Raw genomic sequence first — 23,697 nt, forward strand, 5'->3', positions numbered from 1 at the left:
TATTGAAAACCATTTTGTTACATATATATTTAAATGTAGATATAATTTGTATCATAAACATGTTTGTTTTATATCTAAATATCAATAATCATTTTGACGGCACGGTGGCTCAGTGGTTAGCACTATGGCCACACAGCAAGAAGGTCGCTGGTTTGAGTCTCGGCTGGGTCAGTTGGTGTTTCTTTGTGGAGTTTGCATGTTCTCCTCGTGTTGGTGTGGGTTTCCTCTGGATGCTCCGGTTTCCCCCACAGTCCAAACACATGCGCTATAGGGGAATTGATCAACTAAATTGGCTGTAGTGTGTGTGTGTGTGAATGAGTGTGTATGGGTGTTTCCCAGTACTGGGTTGCAGCTGCATCCGCTGTGTAAAACATATGCTGGAATAGTTGGCGGTTCATTCCGCTGTGGTGACCCCTGATAAATAAAGGGACTAAGCTGAAGGAAAATGAATGAATTAATTAAATTTTCTCAAATATATGCATGCATGTATTTATGTATACATAATAATTATACACAGCACGCACGCACACACACATATATATTATGTCAACTTTTATTTTGAATGCAGTTGATCTATGCCCAGTACTAATTTACATAAATGCATTAATTACTGTGTGCATGTGTATATCTATCCATCCATCCACCTATCATCTATCTATCTAGATGAGTGTGTGTGTGTGTGTGTCTGTGTTTCTATTTGTGTGTGTGTGTGTGTGTGTGTGTGTGTCAGCTGTCAGCTCATTGTGTGTGTCTCTTTGTGTGCAGGTTTCAGAGGAATGTTCTAGATCTGTCTCTGCAGTGGCGTTTCGCTGGTCTGCCCAACAATGCTAAGCTGGAGATGGTGTCGCGGTCACGTCAGCAGGCGGCTGTGGAGAGCGCGGTGTGTAAACCTGATCAGAGGGATTCATTTGTTTTCCTATTTCTGTGGCCTTTTCAGAGGATTGACTGTGACCGTCTACCAGCCATATTATTAAGAAAATAAGTCCATTTTACTCCTGTCCGTCATCAAGATTTTCAAGTATTCAGAGGTTTATCAGTAAAGTCTGTGTGCTCAGCAGAGCTCTTCTACTAATTAAATCATTAATGATGCTTGGAAATTATAATCTAAAAACTGTGATCTAGTTCTGTTGAAGAAATGTTGCTGGACAATTTGCTGCAGCCTTTTATTCCAGTATGATGATGCATTTCCAACTAAAAATGAATATTGAGTAGGGGCGGGGTTTATTTATTTAGCTCCGCCTCTTTAACTAACATTGTAGGGGCGTGGCTTTGCATATTTCACCCAGAGAAGGACTGCTGTTCCAGAGCAGAAGCAGTGGGTATTCAGTGGATTAATTTACACAGGGTAATTGTTCTCCTTTAGACTGACAATGTACACTCACAAAAATAAACACTGTACATGTCATGCAGACTTTAAAGTCAAAGACTTCCCCAAACAGGGATCAAAATAACTAACAATTTAATGTCCAAAATAATATTTAATGAGTGTTTTCTTCTGCTAAACCTTAAACGACATGTTCAGAGAAACATTACAAAACATTTTAGATAAAAAAGACCCAATTTTAATATCTCATTGCAGAAAAGCAAGCTTCCATATTTATTCTGTTCTTCAATACCTGCAGAAGAGTCATAATGTTTCTCTGTATTATTTATCAGAAGTGATGTTAGACAGCTCTTATAATAGGTGTGTGTGTGCGTGATGATCTCAGTGGTCCAGTATTTACTGCAGCATTACGAGTCGTAAAAATAATCAGCACCTTGTTTGATTCCTCACTTCAAAACCTTAAAAACACGCAGATTTAATCCAGCCAAAGGGCAGGACGCTCTTAAAAATGGTGTTTAACCCTCAGAAAATGTTTTGCGTTCACCTCAGGCTGCTGAAATCACTCTTATTGGAGCTTTCTTATTTTTGCATTGGTTTTTAATGAGGCTGCTGAGATTCAGGCTGTCTGAAAGCACAGTGTTAAAATCAATATGTGTGCGCAATAAAACCTAATTAAATTAAGCAAATAAATTAAAACCGATCAAGTTTAAAAAATCAAACCCGTTTTTTTCTTTCATGTGTCATTTTGATGGAGATAGATGCATGATTGATGACAAAATAAAAAAAATTGTGCTGTTTTATAATGGTGTTATGGTGTTTCCTGCTGTTTAATTAAAACAAACAGCTAAACAATCTCTTAGAGACCGAATCCAGATTATTCAGTGTTGATATATATATAATTTTTTTTATTTATTTGTTTTTTTACTTATTTTTACTTTTAAATGAATATATTTTACTAAATAATACTTGCTTCAGTTGTTGTGGACAATTTTAATGATTTCTGCTTATGTTTTATATTAATGGTGTTGCAAAAAATGAACAACTTTAATGTTTCAATCATCAAATGTGATACTGATTTCTGAAGGATCATGTGATGTGATGATCATGTAAAGACTGGAGTAATGATGCTGAAAATTCAGTTTTACATCATAGAAATTTTACTGTACAATCACATAGAAAAAACTTTTTAATTTTGTAATATATATATATATATAAACACATACACAGTTGAAGTCAGAATTATTAGCCCCCCTTTGAATTTTGTTGTTTAAAAATTTACCCAAATGATGTTTAACAGAGAAAGGAAATGTTCACAGTATGTCTGATAATATTTTTTTCTTCTGGAGAAAGTCTTATTGGTTTTATTTCGGCTAGAATAAAAGCAGTTTTTAATTTTTTAACACCATTTCAATATTATTAGCCCCTTTAAGCTAGATGTTTGTTCAGTAGTCTCCAGAACAAACCACTGTTATACAATGACTTGCCTAATTACTCTAACCTGCCTAGTTAACCTAATTAACCTAGTTAAGCCTGTAAATGTCACTTTAAGCTGAATACTAGTGTCTTGAAGAATATCTAGTCTAATATTATTTACTGTCATCATGACAAAGAGAAAATAAATCAGTTATTAGAGATGAGTTATTAACACTATTATGTGCAGAAATGTGCTGGAGAAATCTGCTCTCTGTTAAACAGAAACTGGAGGAAAAAAATAAACACTGGGCTAATAAGTGTGACTTCAACTGTGTATGTGTGTGTATATATATATATATATGTATATATTTAACAATTTTGTCTGTATTTTTGTTGAGACTTTATTAGCAGTAGAGTCTTTATAATTGCAGAGATTTGATGTTTGGCGTGTGCGTGTGCGTGTGCGTGTGCGTGTGCGTGTGCGTGTGTGTGTGTGTGTGTGTGTGTGTGTGTGTGTGTGTGTGTTTCAGGTGCGAATCGCGCTGCAGATGGAGGACGGCTCTCGTCTCCAGGACTCGTTCTCCAGTGGACAGACATTATGGGATTTACTCAGCCACTTTCCCCAAACCAGGTGTGTATCCTCCTGTGCATGTGTGTTTCCTAAATAATAAAGTGTGTGTTCCTTCAGTGGATGCTTGTATTGAAGTAAAGCACATTCCTGTGGAGCAGATTGAGTTCTCCTGCTGTGGTTGTAAATGCTGGCAGATCGTGTGAACTGTGAACACTCACGCGCTGTTTTATGAGCTCAGAGCTGCTGCCAAGCTCTTTAAACTCATCACAGAGGCTCCTCCCACTCAGCTCACTGGCCACTCCTACAGTTTTAAGAGCTCAGAGCTGCTGCCAAGCTCTTTAAACTCATCTCACAGGCTCCTCCCACTGCTGGTTCAGGCCCTGCCCACTCGGATATTTGGCCACTCCCACTGTTTTATGAGATCAGAGCTGCTGCCAAGCTCTTTAAACTCTTCCCATATGCTCCTCCTACTGCAGATGCAGGTACCGGCCACCCATTCACTGGCCACGCCCACTGTTCTCAGTCAAACTCAGCCAGATTTCTGACCTGCGACAACATTCCTTTGCTTTGATGTTTGTTTTTGTCTGTTCACTTTCAAAGTGGCACATGTGTGTGTGTTGCATATCATCAGATATGTGTGCGCTGTTTGTGTGCAGGTTTTGTGGGTGGGTGGGTGTGTTTGTTTATGTGTTTGTGTGTGTTTTGCATATCATCAGATCTGTGTTTGTGTGTTTTGAGTGTGTGAATTTTTGTGTGTGTATTTATGTTTGAGTGTGTGTGTGTGTGTGTGTGTGTGTGTGTGTGTGTGTGTGTGCGTGCGTGCGTGCGTGCGTGCGTGCGTGCGTGCGTGCGTGCGTGCGTGCGTGCGTGCGTGCGTGCGTGCGTGCGTGCGTGCGTGCGTGCGTGCGTGTGTGTGTGTGTGTGCGTGCGTGCGTGCGTGTGTGTGTGTGTGTGTGTGTTCTGGTCTGACAGATGTTTTGATGTGTTTTTGCTGCAGGACGTCTGATCTGGACTCATCTGGACTCACACCAGTGTGTGTTTACATGAGAGACGAGGTGAGAGACAGAGCTTCCACATCATCATCATTATCAAAATTTCCTGGACGAAAATAATATGTTCAGCTGAAGGCAGCATTATTTGCCCTGCTCTGAAAATCTAATTCTCCTTCAAATATTTCCCAAGTGATGTTTGACCGAGCAATGCGGTTTTTCACTGTATTTATTATTATATTTTTCTTTTAATGAACTAGCCTTTTTTTAGTATTTTTGTGGATGATGAAATGTTTCATGGATAAAAAGTCCAGTCCTTTATTATTTTCTTCTGGATATCCTGCATTAATTATGATTCAGGTTAACGGTGAGGGTAACTGATGTGTTGTTGTTTAATTCACCATTTGGGGTAAACCGTTGAGGCATCATGTTGTTTTTTAATTCACTGGTGAGGGTAACTGATGTGTTGTTGTTGTTTAATTCACCGGTGAGGGTAAACTAATGTTCAGCATGTTGTTGTTTAGGTCAGCGGTGAGGATGCGCTGAAGAAGACCACACTGAAGTCTCTGGGTCTCACAGGTGGAAGTGCCATCATACGGTGAGCATTCGCACATGTGATGATAAGAACTAGGACTCCACCCACAGTTATCGAATCATAATTACATTTCTTTATGATTATTTTATATTCACAATTATTTATTGTATTTATATAGTACTTGTTTTGTGTTTGTTTATATTTGTCTGTATTTGGTTTTATCATTCAGAGATTGAATTACCTCATGTTGATGTTGCTTTTAAAATTAGTTTTCCCTTGAGAAGCTTTGAGTTGCATTTCATGTATAAAAAGTAGAAATAAAACAATTATTGTTATTGTATTTATATATTCATATATTTTTCCTTCTTATTTGTAGTCACATTTGCAATTCCACATATATATTCCAGACGTCATGAAATGGACAACTCACACAACGACAACAGAATTAATAATCAATAATCATTTTATCTTGATTATTGTTTAGTCATGATCATTGGAGGCCGAAATCAAAATGGAAATATATAAACTGCACACCCATATTAATACCTGTTCTGTCCATCAGATATGTGCTGAAAGGCTCCTCGTGTCCTGATGCGCCAGTGGATGCGGTTGCCACGCCAACAGATGCTGTTGCCAAGACAACCAAATCACAGCCCCCTCCACCAGAAACAGCACCCCACCCTGCGGAGCCAGCCCCTGTTCCTATGGAAACCCCGGCTCCACCCACTGAGGTCGTCGTCCCTCTGAACCATCATCCGGTCAAACGAGAAGAGGCGGAGCCAAGCACGAGATCAAAGCAAATAGTGCGGCCCAAAACCCAGGAGATGGCAGAGGATGACGAGCGGCCAGGGCCGTCCAATCAGTGCCATGACCCTGCCCCCTCGGCCATGCCCACACCCATTGACTTTGTGCCGTTCTCAGGCAGTGGGCAGCGTCTTGGAGGACCAGGCGGAGTGAAGAGCTCCACATCATGGACGTCAGCCTGTGTGTCCGGCAGCCCACCCAAAGCCAAGAAACCCAAACCCAGCCACGAGATCAAGGTATGTCTGCAGAGAGCTCATCTGCAAAAACAGATAATGACGACTTTTTACATTTTATTTATGCAAAGAGATACACAAATTACATGACACAAATCAAATACAAAAGAAAAAAAATAGAAACGAACCTAAAAATGAGTACATAAAAATTGAGTTTTTGCAAATAAACGAATATATGAAATAAACGAATATATGAAATAAACGAATATATGAAATAAACGAAAATATGAAATAAACGAAAATATGAAATAAGCGAATATATGAAATAAGCGAATATATGAAATGAACAAATATATAAACGAATATATGAAATGAACAAATATATAAACGAATATATAAAATAAACTAATATATGAAATAAACGAATATATAAAATAAACAAATTTATAAACGAATATACAAAATAAACTAATATATGAAATAAACAAAAGATATAAACGAACATATGAAAAAACAAATATATAAACCAATATATGAAATAAATTAATATATAAAATAAACAAATATAAAAACGAATATATAAAATAATCTAATGTATGAAATAAACAAAAGATATAAACGAATATATGAAAAAAGAAATATATGAACCGATATATGAAATAAATGAATATATAAAATAAACAAATATATAAACGAATATATAAAATAAACTAATATATAAACGAATATATAAAATAAACTAATATATAAACGAATATATAAAATAAACTAATATATAAACGAATATATAAAATAAACTAATGTATGAAATAAACAAAAGATATAAACGAATATATGAAATAAACTAATATATAAATGAATATATGAAATAAGCGAATATATATAGACGGAAATATGAAAAAACAAATGTATAAACCAATATATGAAATAAACAAAAATGTAACATAAATGAAACTATAAACGAATATGTAAAATAAACTAATATATGAAATAAACAAAAGATATAAACGAATATATAAAATAAAAGAATATATGAAATAAACGAATATATGAAATGAACCAAAGATATAAATGAATATATGAAAAAACAAATATATAAACTAATATATGAAATAAACTAATATATAAAATAAATGAATATATAAAATAAATGAATATCTAAATGAAATAAACGAATGTATAAACAAATATATGAAATAAACGAATATATGAACCAAAATATGAAATAAACAAATTTATAAAATAAATGAACATATAAACGAATATATAAAATAATATATAAAATAAACTAATAGATAAACGAATATATGAAATAAGCAAATATATAGACAAATATATGAAAAAACAAATATATAAACGAATATATGACATAAACAAAAATATAACATAAACGAATATATAAAATAAACTAATATATGAAATAAACTCGTATATAAACGAATATATGAAAAAACAAATATATAAATGAATATATGAAATAAATTAATATATAAAATAAATGAATATGTAAACGAATATAAAAAAACAAGCACATGAAATAAACAAATATATAAAAGAATATATGAAATAAACGAATATATGAATTAAACGAATATATAAAATAAACAAATATATGAAATAAACGAATATATAAAATAAACAAATATATGAAATAAACGGATATATAAACAAATATATGAAATAAATGAATATATAAACTAATGTATAAACGAATATATGAAATAAACGAATATATGAATTAAACGAATATATAAAATAAACAAATATATGAAATAAACGAATATATAAAATAAACAAATATATGAAATAAACGGATATATAAACAAATATATGAAATAAATGAATATATAAACTAATGTATAAACGAATATATGAAATAAACGAATATATAAACTAATGTATAAACGAATATATGAAATAAACGGATATATAAACGAATATATGAAATAAACGTATTAATCTTTCCTCAGACTTTTTTTTTTGTAATTGTGAGTTTACAATATGACAATTTTTTCCAGAAATGTCCAAATTCTCCTGATATTGAAGGTTTTTTGGAACATTTAAATGAAAATATCATCTTGTGTGTTCACGCATTTTGTCTTCAGCTTTTGGCCTTTCCTGCGTGTATTTGAGTGTGTGTTGTGTGTGTTTAAGAGTGTGTGTATGTTTGAGTGAGCATGTGTTTTATTGTGTCTGAATTCATTCACATTCAGCAAGTTTAGATCTGATCACGCACGCACACACACACACACACACACACACACACATACACACACACAGCTTCTTTCAGTACTGCTGGAGTTTGCAAACGTCTAGTGTTTACTGTTCACGCACACTCAGACTAACAAGACTCTGAATGTGTGTGTTTTTTAGAGATCAGCCAGTGCCAAACAAGTGAAGAGGGATGAGGAGGAGCCAGACCAATATCTGGAGGTGCACACACTATTTCATTCATTTAGGCTTAGTCCCTTTATTAATCTGGGATCGCCACAGTAGAATGAACCGCCAACTTATCCAGCATATGTCGTTAGGCAGCGGATGCCCTTCCAGCTCCAACCCAACACCAGGAAACACCCATACACTCTTACATTTACATTCACACTGTGGGGGAAACCGGAGCACCCGGAGGAAACCCACGCCAACAAGGGGAGAGCATGCAAACTCCACACAGAAACGCCAACTGACCCAGTCAAGACTGTGAGGCGAACGTGCTACCCACTGTGCCACTGTGCTGCCCCTATTTAATTATTTTTATTTTATTTAATTGATGGTAATTTATTTTATTGACTTAATTAAATTTTATTTTTAACTTTACAGTATTTTATTGACTTTAATAACTTTTATTTTATTTTATTGAATTTTATTTTATTGACTTTTATTTTAATGATTGATTTAATTAAAATCTAAATTATTGTATTTATTGTATTTTATTTTAATGATTTATTTGATTAAAATAATATTATATAATTATATTAATATGATATTTTATTTAATAATATTTTATTTTATTGAATTTCATTGAATATGCTATTTTATTCTGTGTATTAATATAAAGCATTCAGGTCCATTTTTACTTAGAAGAAATGCGTAAGATAATAATATTATATATATTAAACACATTTAGATGAAGTTATTTATAAGGGAGCAAAGCTCTGCAAATGCTTAAAGATCCTCAAAATACACGTACATTACTTTTTGTTCATCATTTGCTTTTAAACTATAACAGTGTCTTTAAGTGTATTCTATAGTGTTTGCTCTGTTGATGATGATGATGATGATGATGATGGATGTGCTTCAGCCGGTGGACAGGGACCCTCTGGTGTTCCACCTGGACTCTGCATCCCGTCGCCATGATGACACAGATCTCCCCGACGAGTTCTTCGAGGTGACGGTGGACGATATTCGCAAGAGATTCGCTCAGCTGAAGAGCGAGAGGTCAGATGAGATCACTCTTAAATCTTAAAATCACTTTAATGAAGAGTCTAAACCCAGCAGTGTGTGAATATCTCCAGCAGCCTCTAATGATCAACATGAATGAATTGTGTTTGTTCAGACTTGATGAATGAAACACTTTGATTGACATTCTCCCTTTGTACGTGTCATCAGAGTGGGAAAGCCCCGCCCACTAGTGCCCATCATCTCTCCCTCATTACCATAAACAGCAGCCCTGAGTGAGAAGCAGCCGTCTGTCCATTAGCCATTAGAGTGTGTGTGTGTGTGTGTGTATGTGAATTTAAGTGTGCTTGTGTCTGTGTGTATGAAAGTGCGTAAGCCTGTTTGTGAGTGTGTATTTGTGTGTGTCTGTCAGAATATGTGTGTGTGACACCCTATGTGTTCGAGTATGTTTGTGTGAGTTGGTATTAGTGTGTGTGTGTCATGTGGTTTAAGCAGAAGTCTGGTGTCTGAGCATCAGTTATTATGTGTGTAAGTGAGAGCTCTACTGTGTGATTAAAGGCCGCAGACAGACGAGCTCTACCTCTGTCTCTTCATCTCCTCAATGATGTTTAAAGAGTTTTTAATCAGTGCTGTGTGTGTGTGTGTTCAGGTTTTGACCGCAGCAGATGACTGTGTTCTCATTCACACAACATCACTGCAGATTCACGAATAGAGTAACGCCGTATTCACACAGGGCATCAGCTTCAACGCTTCCCATTCACTTTGAATAGGTGACGTCAGGTGTTGCCGAACTGCATTGTGGATCCGTCAGCGCCGATTCAGAGGCGTTGCTCACTGCAGAAGTTGGGACTTGCTCAACTTTCTAAGCGCCGGCGGAAGCATCAGCCAATCAGATCGCTGTATGCAAATACACCAGCTATGACGATCGCGCCAGCCCTAACTTCAGACACGCCCTCTGTTAAGCGTTGACGCTGAAGCCCCGCGTGAATCGGATGTAACGGTTGAATAATCAGCTGCTGTAAAGTATCTGTGTGTGTGTGTGTGTGTGTGTGTGTGTGTGTGTGTGTGTGTGTGTGTGTGTGTGTGTGTGTGTGTGTGTGTGTGTGTGTGTGTGTGTGTGTGTGGTGTGTGTGTGTGTGTGTGGTGTGTGTGTGTGTGTGTGTGTGTGTGTTTCAGGAAGAGTCTTGAAGAAGCTCCTCTGATGACGCAATCTCTGAGAGAGGCTCAGACAAAGGACAAGCTGGAGAAATACCCTAAAGTCAGTCAGTCTGTCTGTTCCTCTGTATGTCTGTCTGTTTCTGTACTTCTTTCTGTCTGTCTGTGGTTCTGTCTGTTTGTGGTCCTGTCTGTCTGTCTGTGGTTCTGTCTGTGTTTTTGTATGTCTGTCTGTGTCTGTACTTCTTTCTGTCTGTCTGTGGTTCTGTCTGTATTTTCTTGTGTCTGTCTGTCTGTCCTTCTTTCTGTCTGTGGTTCTGTCTGTCTTTTCTCATGTCTGTCTGTCTGTCTGTGGTTCTGTTTCTTCATCCGTCTCTCTGTCATATGTTTTCACATTTTAGATGCTTTATTGGCATGACAAATAACTGTACATGCGTATTGCCACAGCAGTGCAGTGTTGCTGCGTACAAACAAGACAGTTCAAGAAGGGCAGTAGTGCAAACAAATATGAATATAGAATATAATACAGAGAAAACACAGAGAGAAAGAAAATAAAATAAAAAATAGACTAATAAAATAGACTAATAAGTAAGCCCACAAGTAAAGAGTTCCAGTAGTTGTGTGTTGGAGACAGTGGAGCGGGTCATTGTTGGTTCCTTAGGCGGTGGCAGTAGTACACAAACTGAGCTGCTAACACACAGCAGCACACACACTCCCCCAGTAGGATGGCCAGTTCTTGCTGTTTGACAGGGATTCAAAGTTTGTACATGAGGCTCCTGGTCTGGCAGTACCGGTCCAGCAGCTGCAGGTTCTGCTGAAGGCCCTGTTCGGTCGTCTGCGTACAGCAGGCATTTGATCTGAGAGTCGTGGAGATCGAGACCTGAAGCGGTGGATCGGTCCAGACTGAGCGGCAGCTGGTTTATGTGGTTTATGCAGCCTTGTCTCACTCCACGCTCCTGGGAAAGATATTTTGTTCTTTTTGTGCTCGTTTTGATGCCACACTTGCTTTCGGTGGACATTGATTTAATACGGTCATATGTTCTTCCTCCTATATCACTTATAATCAGCTTATGACGTAACCCTTGGTTTTTAAAAGCATGCGTATATTCTACTTTTATTCTAGACAGTGGGTTTTTCAGTTAGTGAGTGTAGTGTATAAATGTGGTCAGATGTGCGGCGCTTTGGTAAATTTGACTTCAGCTCAAGACATTATGTGTCGTGATGAAGCCCAGTAGTCGGGCATTTATTAAACTACAGAATAACTCTCCCTGCTACTGCTCACACTGATATCTCTGTAATTATTGGGCTCAAATTTATCTCCATTTTTAAAGATGGGTGTAATCAATCCTTGATTCAAGATATCAGCATACCTGTCAACATTCGGATGTGAAAATAAGGGACATGCCCACCATAATACAGGATAGCCCCCCCCCCCCCCCTGCTGACAGTCACGCACCGCTACATGACTGATTTGAGGACTGTATAGGAGGGGTGACGGCACCTGTAATGGAAAGGAAAGGGAATCCTGCTGTTTTTATATTTAATTTAAAGTGTTTTCATGCCTAAACAAAGCGAAAGCACAGAACAGACTCACATTTAAGAGCAAGGGCGGCCCCTGGTGGTTCAGCGGTATGGATTGTGTATAGGGAGGATCGACTCTTTAATGTTTATTTGCCACCCTTCAGAGAAAGACTGAAAATACAGGAGAAATACGGGAAAATACTGTTACAGGATGATAGCGGGATAGAACTGTAAAATACGGGAGAAATACGGGAAAATACTGTTACAGGATGATAGCGGGATAGAACTGTAAAATACGGGAGAAATACAGGAAAATACCGTCACAGGATGATAGCGGGATAGAACTGTAAAATACAGGAGAAATCCGGGAGAATACCGTTACAGGATGATAGCGGGATAGAACTGTAAAATACGGGAGAAATACAGGAAAATACCGTTACAGGATGATAGCGGGATAGAACTGTAAAATACGGGAGAAATACAGGAAAATACCGTCACAGGATGATAGCGGGATAGAACTGTAAAATACAGGAGAAATACGGGAAAATACCGTTACAGGATGATAGCGGGATAGAACTGTAAAATACGGGAGAAATACAGGAAAATACCGTCACAGGATGATAGCGGGATAGAACTGTAAAATACAGGAGAAATACGGGAAAATACCTTTACAGGATGATAGCGGGATAGAACTGTAAAATACAGGAGAAATACGGGAAAATACCGTTACAGGATGATAGTGGGATAGAACTGTAAAATACGGGAGAAATACAGGAAAATACCGTCACAGGATGATAGCGGGATAGAACTGTAAAATACAGGAGAAATCCGGGAGAATACCGTTACAGGATGATAGCGGGATAGAACTGTAAAATACGGGAGAAATACAGGAAAATACCGTTACAGGATGATAGCGGGATAGAACTGTAAAATACGGGAGAAATACAGGAAAATACCGTCACAGGATGATAGCGGGATAGAACTGTAAAATACAGGAGAAATACGGGAAAATACCGTTACAGGATGATAGCGGGATAGAACTGTAAAATACGGGAGAAATACAGGAAAATACCGTTACAGGATGATAGCGGGATAGAACTGTAAAATACGGGAGATGCCCTGGAAAAACGGGAGGGTTGACAGGTATGGATATCAGGCAACACTCAGGACTAGATTAAATAATGTTAGCATGGCTGATTGAAATTTAGGGCTGGTTTGTTTTATCATTTGGTTCAATATTCCGTCAGGTCCAGATGCTTCTTTAGATTTAAGAGATTTAATTTAGTCTTGAAGCTCCATTATAGTGATGGGGAAGTCTAATGGGGTTTGATCATCTGGATAGTCGATTCTAGTGTTGCCAGTTTTTTTGTTATTTGATTTTGTCTTCAGTTTGTGTCTGCTTCTACACTATTGAACAGTGTTTGGAAATGGGTTTCCCATATTTCTGAGTTTTGGATCGGTAGTTCTTCATGATCATTTTTGATCAGGTTTGTCCAGTTGTCCCAGAACTGATTTGAGTTAATGGAGTTCTCTATTGTTGTCAGTTGTTTTGGGTGTATTGTGAGTGTTTTCTGAGTGTTTGTTTGTATTGTTTTAGTGTTTCACAGTAGAGAAGCCGAATCTTTGCATTATTTGGGTCTCTGTGTTTCTGATTTGAGAGGTTTCTGAGGTGTTTCCTGATTGATAGACATCCTTGATCAAACCAATGTTTGTCATGTTCCTGTGGATTATTCTGTCTGCTTTATACTTTTAATTTGGACTGTTTAGCTGTTCTTTCAAATATATTGTTTATGTCTTGTACCGCCATATTAACTCCTTGTTTGGTGTGGGCATAGGTGTTAACCAGGAAGTTATCTTGGAGTTCTTGAGTTTTGTTGGCTATGTACTGCATTCTGGTGGTCTTCTCAGCCCATCTGTGTGGTTTTCTGATGTTATATAGTTTATTGGGCTGTGTGCAGGGGTTTGTTTCTTTCTGTCTGTCTCTCTCTCTCTCTGTGGTTCTGTCTGTCTGTCTGTCTTTTCTTATGTCTGTCCTTGTGTCTGACTTTGGTTCTGTTTTTCTCTGTCTGTTCATCTGTCTATCTGTCTATCTATCTGTCTGTCTGTCTGTCTGTCTGTTGGTCATGTGATCAGTCACGTGACTGGACTGATGTGGTTTGTTGGTCAGGTGGCGTTGAGGGTTCAGTTTCCAGACCGACATGTTCTTCAGGGCTTCTTCAGGCCTCTAGAGACAGGTCAGACTGCAGACTTCACATATGCAGCGCTTTATTTATGATTATATGAAAGTGTGTGTGTGCTGATGTCATCGTGATGTGTGTGTGTGTGTGTGCTGATGTCATTGTAATGTGTGTGTGCTGATGTGTGTGTGTGCTGATGTCATCATGATGTGTGTGTGCTGATGGTTGTGTGTGCTGATGTGTGTGTGCTGATGTCATGGTGATGTGTGTGTGCTGATGTCATGGTGATGTGTGTGTGCTGATGTCATCGTGATGTGTGTGTGTGTGTGTGTGTGTGCTGATGTGTGTGTGAGTTGATGTCATCGTGATGTGTGTGTGCTGATGTCATGGTGAGGTGTGTGTGCTGATGTTATTGTGATGTGTGTGTGTGCTGATGTGTGTGTGTGTGTGTGTGTGTTGATGTCATCGTGATGTGTGTGTGCTGTGTCTGTTTTCCAGTCTCTGCTGTCAGAAGTTTCGTCAGATCTCACCTGCAGGACCCACACATGCAGTTTTACCTGTGTGAGTTTCACAGACATACACACACACACACACACACACACACACACTAACACACACACAAACACACACACACACACATCATGCAAATCACACAGATACACACACATACACATTGTGCACTTCACACAAACACTGTAAACTGTAATTCACACGCATACAACCTCACACACACACACTTTTGTTCTCCTACATAATGTGTGTGTGTTTATCTGTGTGTGTTTTTCCTTCTAGTTGTTGCTCCACCCAAAACCATCCTCGACGAGCCGAATGTCACACTATTCCAGGTCAGCCTGACTGTGTGTGTGTGTGTGTGTGTGTGTGTGTGTGTGTGTGTGTGTGTGTGTGTGTGTGTGTGTGTGTGTGTGTGTGTGGACTGGATGAGCACAAACAGTGTGTGTTTCCTGATGTCATGTAATGGAAGGAATGTTTTCCACACGAGCATCTCTGAGGACAGATGAGCATCAGCCAATCAAACACACCCGTCCTGTTCAAAGACATCTGAGAATAGATCAGCACAGAGACACGCGCGCGTTATACACACACACACACACACACACACTCTGCAACACATATTAAACTATACACACACACATTCTGCATCATACATAACACTAATCAACACACACACACTCTCACAGACAACTTTATTTTTCATGTAATATGTGCTGCAGTGTGTGTGTGTGTGCGTTGATTAGTGTAATGAATGATGCAGAATGTGTGTGTGTTTAGTTTAATATGTTGCAGTGTGTGTGTGTGTGTCTAACAGCTCTCTCTCTGTCTGTGTGTGTGTGTGTGTGTGTGTTAGGCGAGTCTGTTTCCCGCTGCTCTGGTGTATTTCGGCTCGGACGCGTCCGCAGGTTCGTTAAAGTCTCTTTGATCTGCTGTCCTGACCAATCACATCACTCTAATCTGCTGCACTTGAGCACGCACTGCATTCTGGGTAACTGACGGGGGCTGCTGACCTGTTCATGTTCCACTCACACACACACACACTCTAACACACTCTCACACACTCTCACACACTCACATTCACATACTCACACACTCTCACACAAACATGCGTACACACACACACACACACTCACTCTCTCTTTCTCTCTCTCTTACTCACACACACAAACATGCACACACACTTACTCGCTGTCTGTGAATGAATGTCAGGAGCACCACAGAATGAAGCTTCACACACCAGAATAGATGCGGTGTGTGTGTGTATAATTAAGTTTTTAGTGTGTGAGAGAGTGAGTGTGTGTGAATGTGTGCGCGTATGCATGATGTGTGTGTGTGTGTGTGAGTGTAAGTTTGGAACATGAACAGGTCAGAATCTCCCCATGTGTGTGTGTGTGTGTGTGTCCATCTGTATGTCCAGATATTTGCTCACTTTTTTTCTGCTTGTGCGTGTGCGTGCGTGCGTGCGTGCGTGCGTGTGTGCGTGTGTGCGTGTGTGTGTGTTTCTCCACAGATGGTTTCCTGCGCTCTGATCTCCTGGATGTCAGTGTCTCCGCCCTGCAGGCTGATGAACTCATAGCAGGGTGAATATTTCACTCAGTTTATCTTTCTTTTTTCTTTCCATACCAATAATAAACATAAGAAATCACTGACATAACAGGAGAAAAATATATTTAAACTTATTTAGTGAATTTTAGCAATTAAATGGAATGTAAAGTACATTTTAACCATTTTTTTTACTCATTTTTGGTTCATTTTTTATTCTTTTATTTACAATGAAACAAAATGAAACCAAATAATAATAATATTATAATAATTCTTTCTGAAAGCTGCTGTATGTCAGTGTTTGACTCTTCTGCATCATATAAACACATCATATGTGGTCAGACATTCAGAAACATGCTCAGTAAACATTCTTGTTAATCTGAAACACAATGCTGAAGTCAGATATTCTGCTGTGAACATGTGTGTTACGTGCCGGAGCGGCTGTCTTTGTTTTGGTCTCTTTAACCCGCCCAATGCCAGTTTAGCCAATTATATATCAGCACCCTGGGTTGCCAGATGGTGGAAAACAGCCTCCGGTGGACAGTAGCAGACTCTGAAATGAGACGCAGATTCAGAGTTCCACATGAGGTTATTAATTAGCAAATAATATAAATAATAGGAGCGTAAACATTAGGTGAGCAGGTTAGGCTGTAACCCCGTGTCCTAACACCACGCTACATGACGAGATACACAGTGATGAGCAATTTGGCTGTTTGAAACATGACAGAAATGTAAACACAGCCATTCAGAATAGTCCAGCACAATGATCAGGTTTATAATCTAATAAATACACATTAAAGCTCTTTAACATGATTAAATGTAGATGCTGAATCACTGATATGTGTTGGTTTGCACTGAGTCTCAGTTCTAGAGTTCAGTTTCAGACGGTTTATTTTATTCTCCAGATCTGAGCTGAGCTATCTGCTGCTGATTTCAGTATATGGCAATAAAAGTCATGTAAAACAGCATTCAAACTCACATTATTAGCATTTAACACTGAATAAAGCACATTAGCTGTAGCTGAGCTGATCAATGTCAGTTTTCTGTTGTTCACCTGTGAGAAATAGAAGCCGTTTCTAATATATCAGCTCGAGGTGTTGCTTAGGACATAAAACTCCTTTAATATGGAGAATATTCCTTCTAGCGTGTGCCCTTGCTTTTATTTAAAACACTGTTTAATCAGCCTTGAATCAGCTTTTAGGCTCAATAGTCAGGCACACTCCTGGTGATGTTGTCAATCTGGCAACCTGCGCTTGTGTGTGTTTCGAACCAGGCGTGCAATACCTAGTTCAACCACTGGGTGTCAAACCTACATACTGCACCTTTAGTAGTGTGTATGTGTATGTGTGTGTGTGTGTGTGGGGTGGGGGGTGGGGGGTTAGGGGGGGGTCGGGAGGGGAGGGAGGGAGATGAAAGCATTGTTATTTGACTATTGGGTAACATTAACCTGAACTCTAGTGAAGCTGTAACTGGTAAATAGCAGTAATGTAAAACACACACACACACACACACTCACACACACACTCTGCTGGTTTGTGTCCCTCTGGAATTCCTTTGAGGTTCGTCCCGATGTGAGATTCCTGTTTCCTCTCACATCCGCTCTAAAGATAGTGGCTGCTTTCCTAGAAACCCCTGCAGCACGCATACACACACACACACACACACACACCTGTCTCCCAATCTCCCTCATCACATACATACACATCAAAGCAGATGCTGTGACCTGTTGATGTCTTCATAGTCACACACACACACACACACACACACACACACACACACACACACACACATTACAGTTACACTTGCCTTGATTTGAGTTATTTATGTTCATTCTAGAAGTACTGTAGAATGAAAAGCTGTGCGAGTGTTTACTGTAGTCAGGGCCGGCCCTGTACATTTGGGGGCCCTAAGCAGAATGATTTTGGGGCCCTACCTTTCTCTACCTTGAGTATTGCCATTACAAACCGGCCATGACTTTATTGCTTATTAAATACAATCAATAAGGCAGAAGAGTAAAGCCTGATTTCTTCTACTTAATAACTCTCTGGATGATTAAAACAGCACTGTTTCTGTCAACTAGCAGCTTCAAAGATAAAGAATTAAACTAGCTTTAATAAAGGGAGCAGTGATTCCTACTTTGCGTCCTTCTGGAGTGTTTAAAACATATTTGATTAATTTGGCAGACAGATTGAAGGTTCTAGACAAGATTCTAGGTTCAGTTTTATGTTTTGTTTTAATAAATTCCAAAAGTAAAAGCCCTGCAATGAAAGACAGTGAGGGATAATAAGTGAAAATGCACTACTTAAAGGGCACCTATGGGGAAAAATCTACTTTTCAAGCTGTTTGGACTGACATATGTGTAGGTATAGTGTATAGACCATCATATTGGGGTGATATAAACACACCCAGTGCTTTTTTTTTAATTTAACAGCATAAAAACGGTGGACCAATTGGAGCGATTTCAGACTGACTGCAACTTGATGTAGGAGTGCGGTCCCCCCGCCCCCCGAATTGATTGACAGCTGCGTATTAACATGTCTCCGTAGTAACGTGTATAATCATATCAACAAGACAGGACGGGCACTGAAACTTTAGACACATTCTGAGACACAAAAGACTTATATTAAATCTGGGAAAAGGGGTAACCTAGGTGCCCTTTAATAATAAAATATACATTCTGAACTCATTAAAAACTCAATAAAACAACAACAAAACAATTAACATATGAAAAGATTCATAAATAATGAAATTAATAAGCAAATGATATGAAGTAAATATGAAAAATGTTCATATAAAAAACAGAGAAAAAGGGAAGCAACAAATACTGGGTTAATGTTAAAACCCAAACACAAACTTCAGTCTCCTTCCCTGGGTCCAGAGCTTTTATTAAGCTATGATTAATTAAATTAGGACATAACTTTTATAAACATGTCTCAGGAAAAATATTACCAGTGTGCAAAATATGTCAGTGACAGACGCTTCAGTATTGCATTTCAGTAAAATACATTTTAGGTTAGAAAACTGGTCTGTAAAACCAGGAAAAATCTAATGTTTCATATAAGCAGACGAGGTTTACTAATCTGTACATGCCTATTTTCTATACATGTGCTGTTAGATTATGTCTTTAACATCATCTAGTACTTAAACTACGTCTGAAGAAAAACATTAGTTTCGTTTAATTTTCGCGGTCCAATTTCCAAAATAATTCAGGTATATAATGGCAGACAATGAAGCAAAGGCCATGGCTGTGTTCGTGCACCGGCTCGTGTTCTTATGTTGACCGGTCGGTCATGCAGGTCCATAGATGTATACACTAGATGTCGCCTGCCCTGCTGTTGTCTATTAGAACGAAAGCGTCAATAAAGCCGCCATTTTAGTACAGGGTAACGCTCCTTTGAAATGAATATTTTTTAATTTACGAAGATTATAATTTTACATCACTTTTCTACATCGATGGATCAGTGACCACACGGGCATCGCTGACAAAGAACGTGTGTTTGTGTGCATGGAAATGTGTGATCCTCCCTCCCTGTTTAATTTGGTCTAATCCGAGTCCTGAAACACCCCCCCCTCTCCTGCTTTCACTTCTCACTGCACTGTTCCTATTTACTGTGACCTTTTATGTGAAGCTGCTTTGACACAATCTACATTGTATAAGCGCTATACAAATAAAGGGGAATTGAATTGAATTGAATTGAATTGAATCATTCTAACAGGGAGCGATTCGTTTGTGACTGAATCTCTATGATGAACAACTCGTTCACTTAGCCGACAATACGTTTCTGCCAGCGCAGCATCTTGTTGTCATATTTCATAACATTGTTTGCATATTTTATTCAACACAACTAGCATAAGCCGAGTGTTTTGTGTGAGTTGATGCTAATTTGCCGTCTGGTCAGTGCAGTAAGAGACTGTGTTATCATCAATAACGTGACTTGTGGAGCACAAAAGCTCACAACATACAAAATCATAAAGACTAAATCTTCCCTGTGAAGTGTTCTGCCTCTGTGCTGTGTGTTCTGTGTTCTCTCATTACTACACCTGTACACAGCGCTACAGTCCAGCATCTTCACACTGGCTTTAGTCTTGACTAGTGCGGCTGAATGACTCTGTCCTGGGAGCCCTGTACCAATATGGCGGCGCTATTGACGCATTCTCAGGGTCCGTATGCGATATCTAGTGTAAATATCTATGATGCAGGTTACCTTGGAAAAACAAACTCGAACCGCGAGAACACAGAACGCATATGAGAAATGAGATGCAGATTAATAAAGGGACTAAGCCGAAAAGGAAATTAATGAATGAATGAATGAAGCGGCTCGCACTACTAGCGGGATGTGCGGGCCCCCTACTGGTGGCAGGGCCCTAAACAGCCTTGGTTCATGTGGACAGGCTGTAAATAATTCTTGTTAACTTCCGTCTGCAGCTGTTTCCTTCTAGCAACCACCCTAATAGCTTTAGTCTCTCAGAGGTCATGACCTTTGACCCCAGTGAGTGTGAGCTCCTCCATCATGTGTGTTTTTGCTGTGTGTGTTTCAGCTGTATGCCTCGCTCTCCTCCTCCTGCATTCTCTTCTTCTTCTGCTCCTCCACACCTCCTGCAGTCTTCTCCAGAGTCCTGTCATTCCTCCCGCCAGCAGGGGGCAGCAGAGGACAACACTGACCCACACACCACTGCAGACCGACCCAACCACACAGACAGCGCAAAGGTGCCAAAGTGGCTCAAACTACCAGGTGTGTTCATCAGGGGAAACACTCATGTTGTCATATTGTGCTCATTTTTCATGGGAGAGACTCTGTTTGATTCTTTTCTTATTGGAGAGAGTCAGTTTGATTCATTTATCATGAGAGAGAGTCGGTTTGATTCATTTATCATGAGGGAGAGCCAGTTTGAATCATTTCTCATGAAAGAGAGAGTCAGTTTGAATCATTTCTCATGAGAGAGAGTCAGTTGATTCATTTCTTATGAGAGAGTCAGTTTGATTCATTTCTCATGAGAGAGGGTCGGTTTGATTCATTTCTTATGAGAGAGAGTCAGTTTGAATAATTTCTCATGAAAGAGAGAGTCAGTATGATTCATTTCTCATGAGAGAGAGTCGGTTTGATTCATTTCTTATGAGAGAGAGTCAGTTTGAATAATTTCTCATGAAAGAGAGAGAGAGTCAGTTTGAATTATTTATCATGAGGGAGAGTCAGTTTGAATCATTTCTCATGAAAGAGAGAGTCAGTTTGAATCATTTCTCATGAGAGAGAGTCAGTTTGAATCATTTCTCATGAAAGAGAGAGTCAGTTTGATTCATTTATCATGAGGGAGAGTCAGTTTGAATAATTTCTCATGAAAGAGAGTCAGTTTGAATCATTTCTCATGAAAGAGAGAGTCAGTTTGAATCATTTCTCATGAAAGAGACAGTCAGTTTGAATCATTTATCATGAGGGAGAATCAGTTTGAATCATTTCTCATGAAAGAGAGAGTCAGTTTGAATCATTTCTCATGTGAGAGAGAGTCAGTTTGAATCATTTCTCATGTGAGAGAGTCAGTTTGAATCATTTCTCATGAGAGAGAGTCAGTTTGAACCATTTCTCATGAAAGAGAGAGTCAGTTTGATTCATTTATCATGAGGGAGAGTCAGTTTGAATCATTTCTCATGAAAGAGAGTCAGTTTGAATCATTTCTCATGAGAGAGAGTCAGTTTGAATCATTTCTCAGAAGAGAGAGTCAGTTGATTCGTTTCTTATGAGAGAGTCAGTTTGAATCATTTCTCATGAGAGAGAGTCGGTTTGATTCATTTCTCATGAGAGAGAGTCGGTTTGATTCATTTCTCATGAGAAAGAGTCGGTTTGATTCATTTCTCATAAGAGAGAGTCGGTTTGATTCATTTCTCATAAGAGAGAGTCAGTTTGAATCATTTCTCATGAGAGAGAGTCAGTTGATTCATTTCTTATGAGAGTCAGTTTGATTCATTTCTCATGACAGAGAGTCAGTTTGATTCATTTCTCATGACAGAGAGTCAGTTTGATTCATTTCTCATGAGAGAGAGTCAGTTTGATTCATTTCTCATGACAGAGAGTCAGTTTGATTCATTTCTCATGACAGAGAGTCAGTTTGATTCATTTCTCATGAGAGAGAGTCAGTTTGATTCATTTCTCATGACAGAGAGTCAGTTTGATTCATTTCTCATGACAGAGAGTCAGTTTGATTCATTTCTCATGACAGAGAGTCAGTTTGATTCATTTCTCATGACAGAGAGTCAGTTTGATTCATTTCTCATGACAGAGAGTCAGTTTGATTCATTTCTCATGACAGAGAGTCAGTTTGATTCATTTCTCATGACAGAGAGTCAGTTTGATTCATTTCTCATGACAGAGAGTCAGTTTGATTCATTTCTCATGACAGAGAGTCAGTTTGATTCATTTCTCATGACAGAGAGTCAGTTTGATTCATTTCTCATGACAGAGAGTCAGTTTGATTCATTTCTCATGAGAGAGAGTCAGTTTGATTCATTTCTCATGACAGAGAGTCAGTTTGATTCATTTCTCATGACAGAGAGTCAGTTTGATTCATTTCTCATGACAGAGAGTCAGTTTGATTCATTTCTCATAAAACTGATCAAATATCAGTTTATATCTGAATATAATGTAAAGGGGAATGTGTTTCTGTAATGTAAAGCTGAATTTCAGACATCAGGATAATAGGAGGATTTGATCATCATCATGTATGATTATTATCAGTGTTAAAATGCTTATTTACTCTCTTTTACATTTCAGCATGAACAGATGAAGAGAAAGGTCGAAAGCAATCTTAATGCTGGGTTGTTGCAACCCAATGCTGGGTCAAATATGAGCAAACTCAACCGTTGGGAAGTGTGATAAATTTAGCAGAGAAAAAAATCAGTGTTGTCTATATTTGACCCAGCATTGTGTTAAAACAACGTTCATGTAAACCAGAATCCTTTATAACATCTTTAAAGGCCCTTTTGATCAGTTTAATGAGTAAAATACACTGTTTTAATGCACTTTTTGTCTGTGTGTTTGTTTCCAGGTAAAAAGTGACGTCGGCTGAGGATGGACAAGAGTCTCTGCTGTAGATCAATAGGTTAATTAATGACAATAATTGGTTTAAAGCTTCATCGATTAAACTCACGTTGTTAACCTTCACTGGAGTGTGTGTGTGTGTTGTGTCTGTGATGATGATGATGATGATGGTCTGGACTGTATTTGCGCGGTTAAGCTGGTCTGAGCGCCGCTTTGAAGTGGCCGCTCCCGCGTCTCAAGAACATCAAAGTGCCGCGCGGGTTTTGCACGCGCTCTGCGGTTAATGAGCTCCAGCTGCGGCGGCGGTGGCGGCACTTTGATGATGCGGGATCGCGCGGGAAATAACAAAAACGTCGCGTCACTGCAGGAACACTGATGGAGAGGAGTTTGTGCTAATAATGTTGATGATTTTAATATGCAGATGTTAGAGAGAAGAGGAGAATTAAACGCTTAATAATCTGCACGTGTGATCGATCAACACACACACACACACACACACACCCAGAGGAGAGCTGGAGCACCTGTTACACACTCTGCAGGTTTGTTGCACACT

The 23,697-nt window shown here is 38.7% G+C and overlaps 1 protein-coding gene across 1 annotated transcript in view; it reads left to right on the top strand.

The window, feature by feature from the left end:
- The window catches only part of aspscr1 (ASPSCR1 tether for SLC2A4, UBX domain containing), a 25,309-nt gene extending 2,042 nt beyond the window's left edge, over window positions 1–23,267 (top strand). Inside the window, exons 3-17 of the mRNA XM_056468410.1 lie at window positions 766–880; window positions 3,268–3,368; window positions 4,306–4,363; window positions 4,822–4,895; window positions 5,395–5,872; window positions 8,183–8,242; window positions 9,108–9,244; window positions 10,382–10,463; window positions 14,049–14,115; window positions 14,557–14,619; window positions 14,851–14,903; window positions 15,425–15,476; window positions 16,082–16,151; window positions 20,653–20,846; window positions 23,152–23,267. Of these exons, the coding sequence (XP_056324385.1) occupies window positions 766–880; window positions 3,268–3,368; window positions 4,306–4,363; window positions 4,822–4,895; window positions 5,395–5,872; window positions 8,183–8,242; window positions 9,108–9,244; window positions 10,382–10,463; window positions 14,049–14,115; window positions 14,557–14,619; window positions 14,851–14,903; window positions 15,425–15,476; window positions 16,082–16,151; window positions 20,653–20,846; window positions 23,152–23,162 (1,615 nt within the window). The 3' untranslated portion in view covers window positions 23,163–23,267. The remainder of the gene's footprint in view (window positions 1–765; window positions 881–3,267; window positions 3,369–4,305; window positions 4,364–4,821; window positions 4,896–5,394; window positions 5,873–8,182; window positions 8,243–9,107; window positions 9,245–10,381; window positions 10,464–14,048; window positions 14,116–14,556; window positions 14,620–14,850; window positions 14,904–15,424; window positions 15,477–16,081; window positions 16,152–20,652; window positions 20,847–23,151) is intronic.
- The last annotated feature ends 430 nt before the right edge of the window (window positions 23,268–23,697 follow it).

The sequence above is a fragment of the Danio aesculapii genome, chromosome 11 (genome assembly GCF_903798145.1).
Source record: "Danio aesculapii chromosome 11, fDanAes4.1, whole genome shotgun sequence".
Classification (NCBI taxonomy): domain Eukaryota; kingdom Metazoa; phylum Chordata; class Actinopteri; order Cypriniformes; family Danionidae; genus Danio; species Danio aesculapii.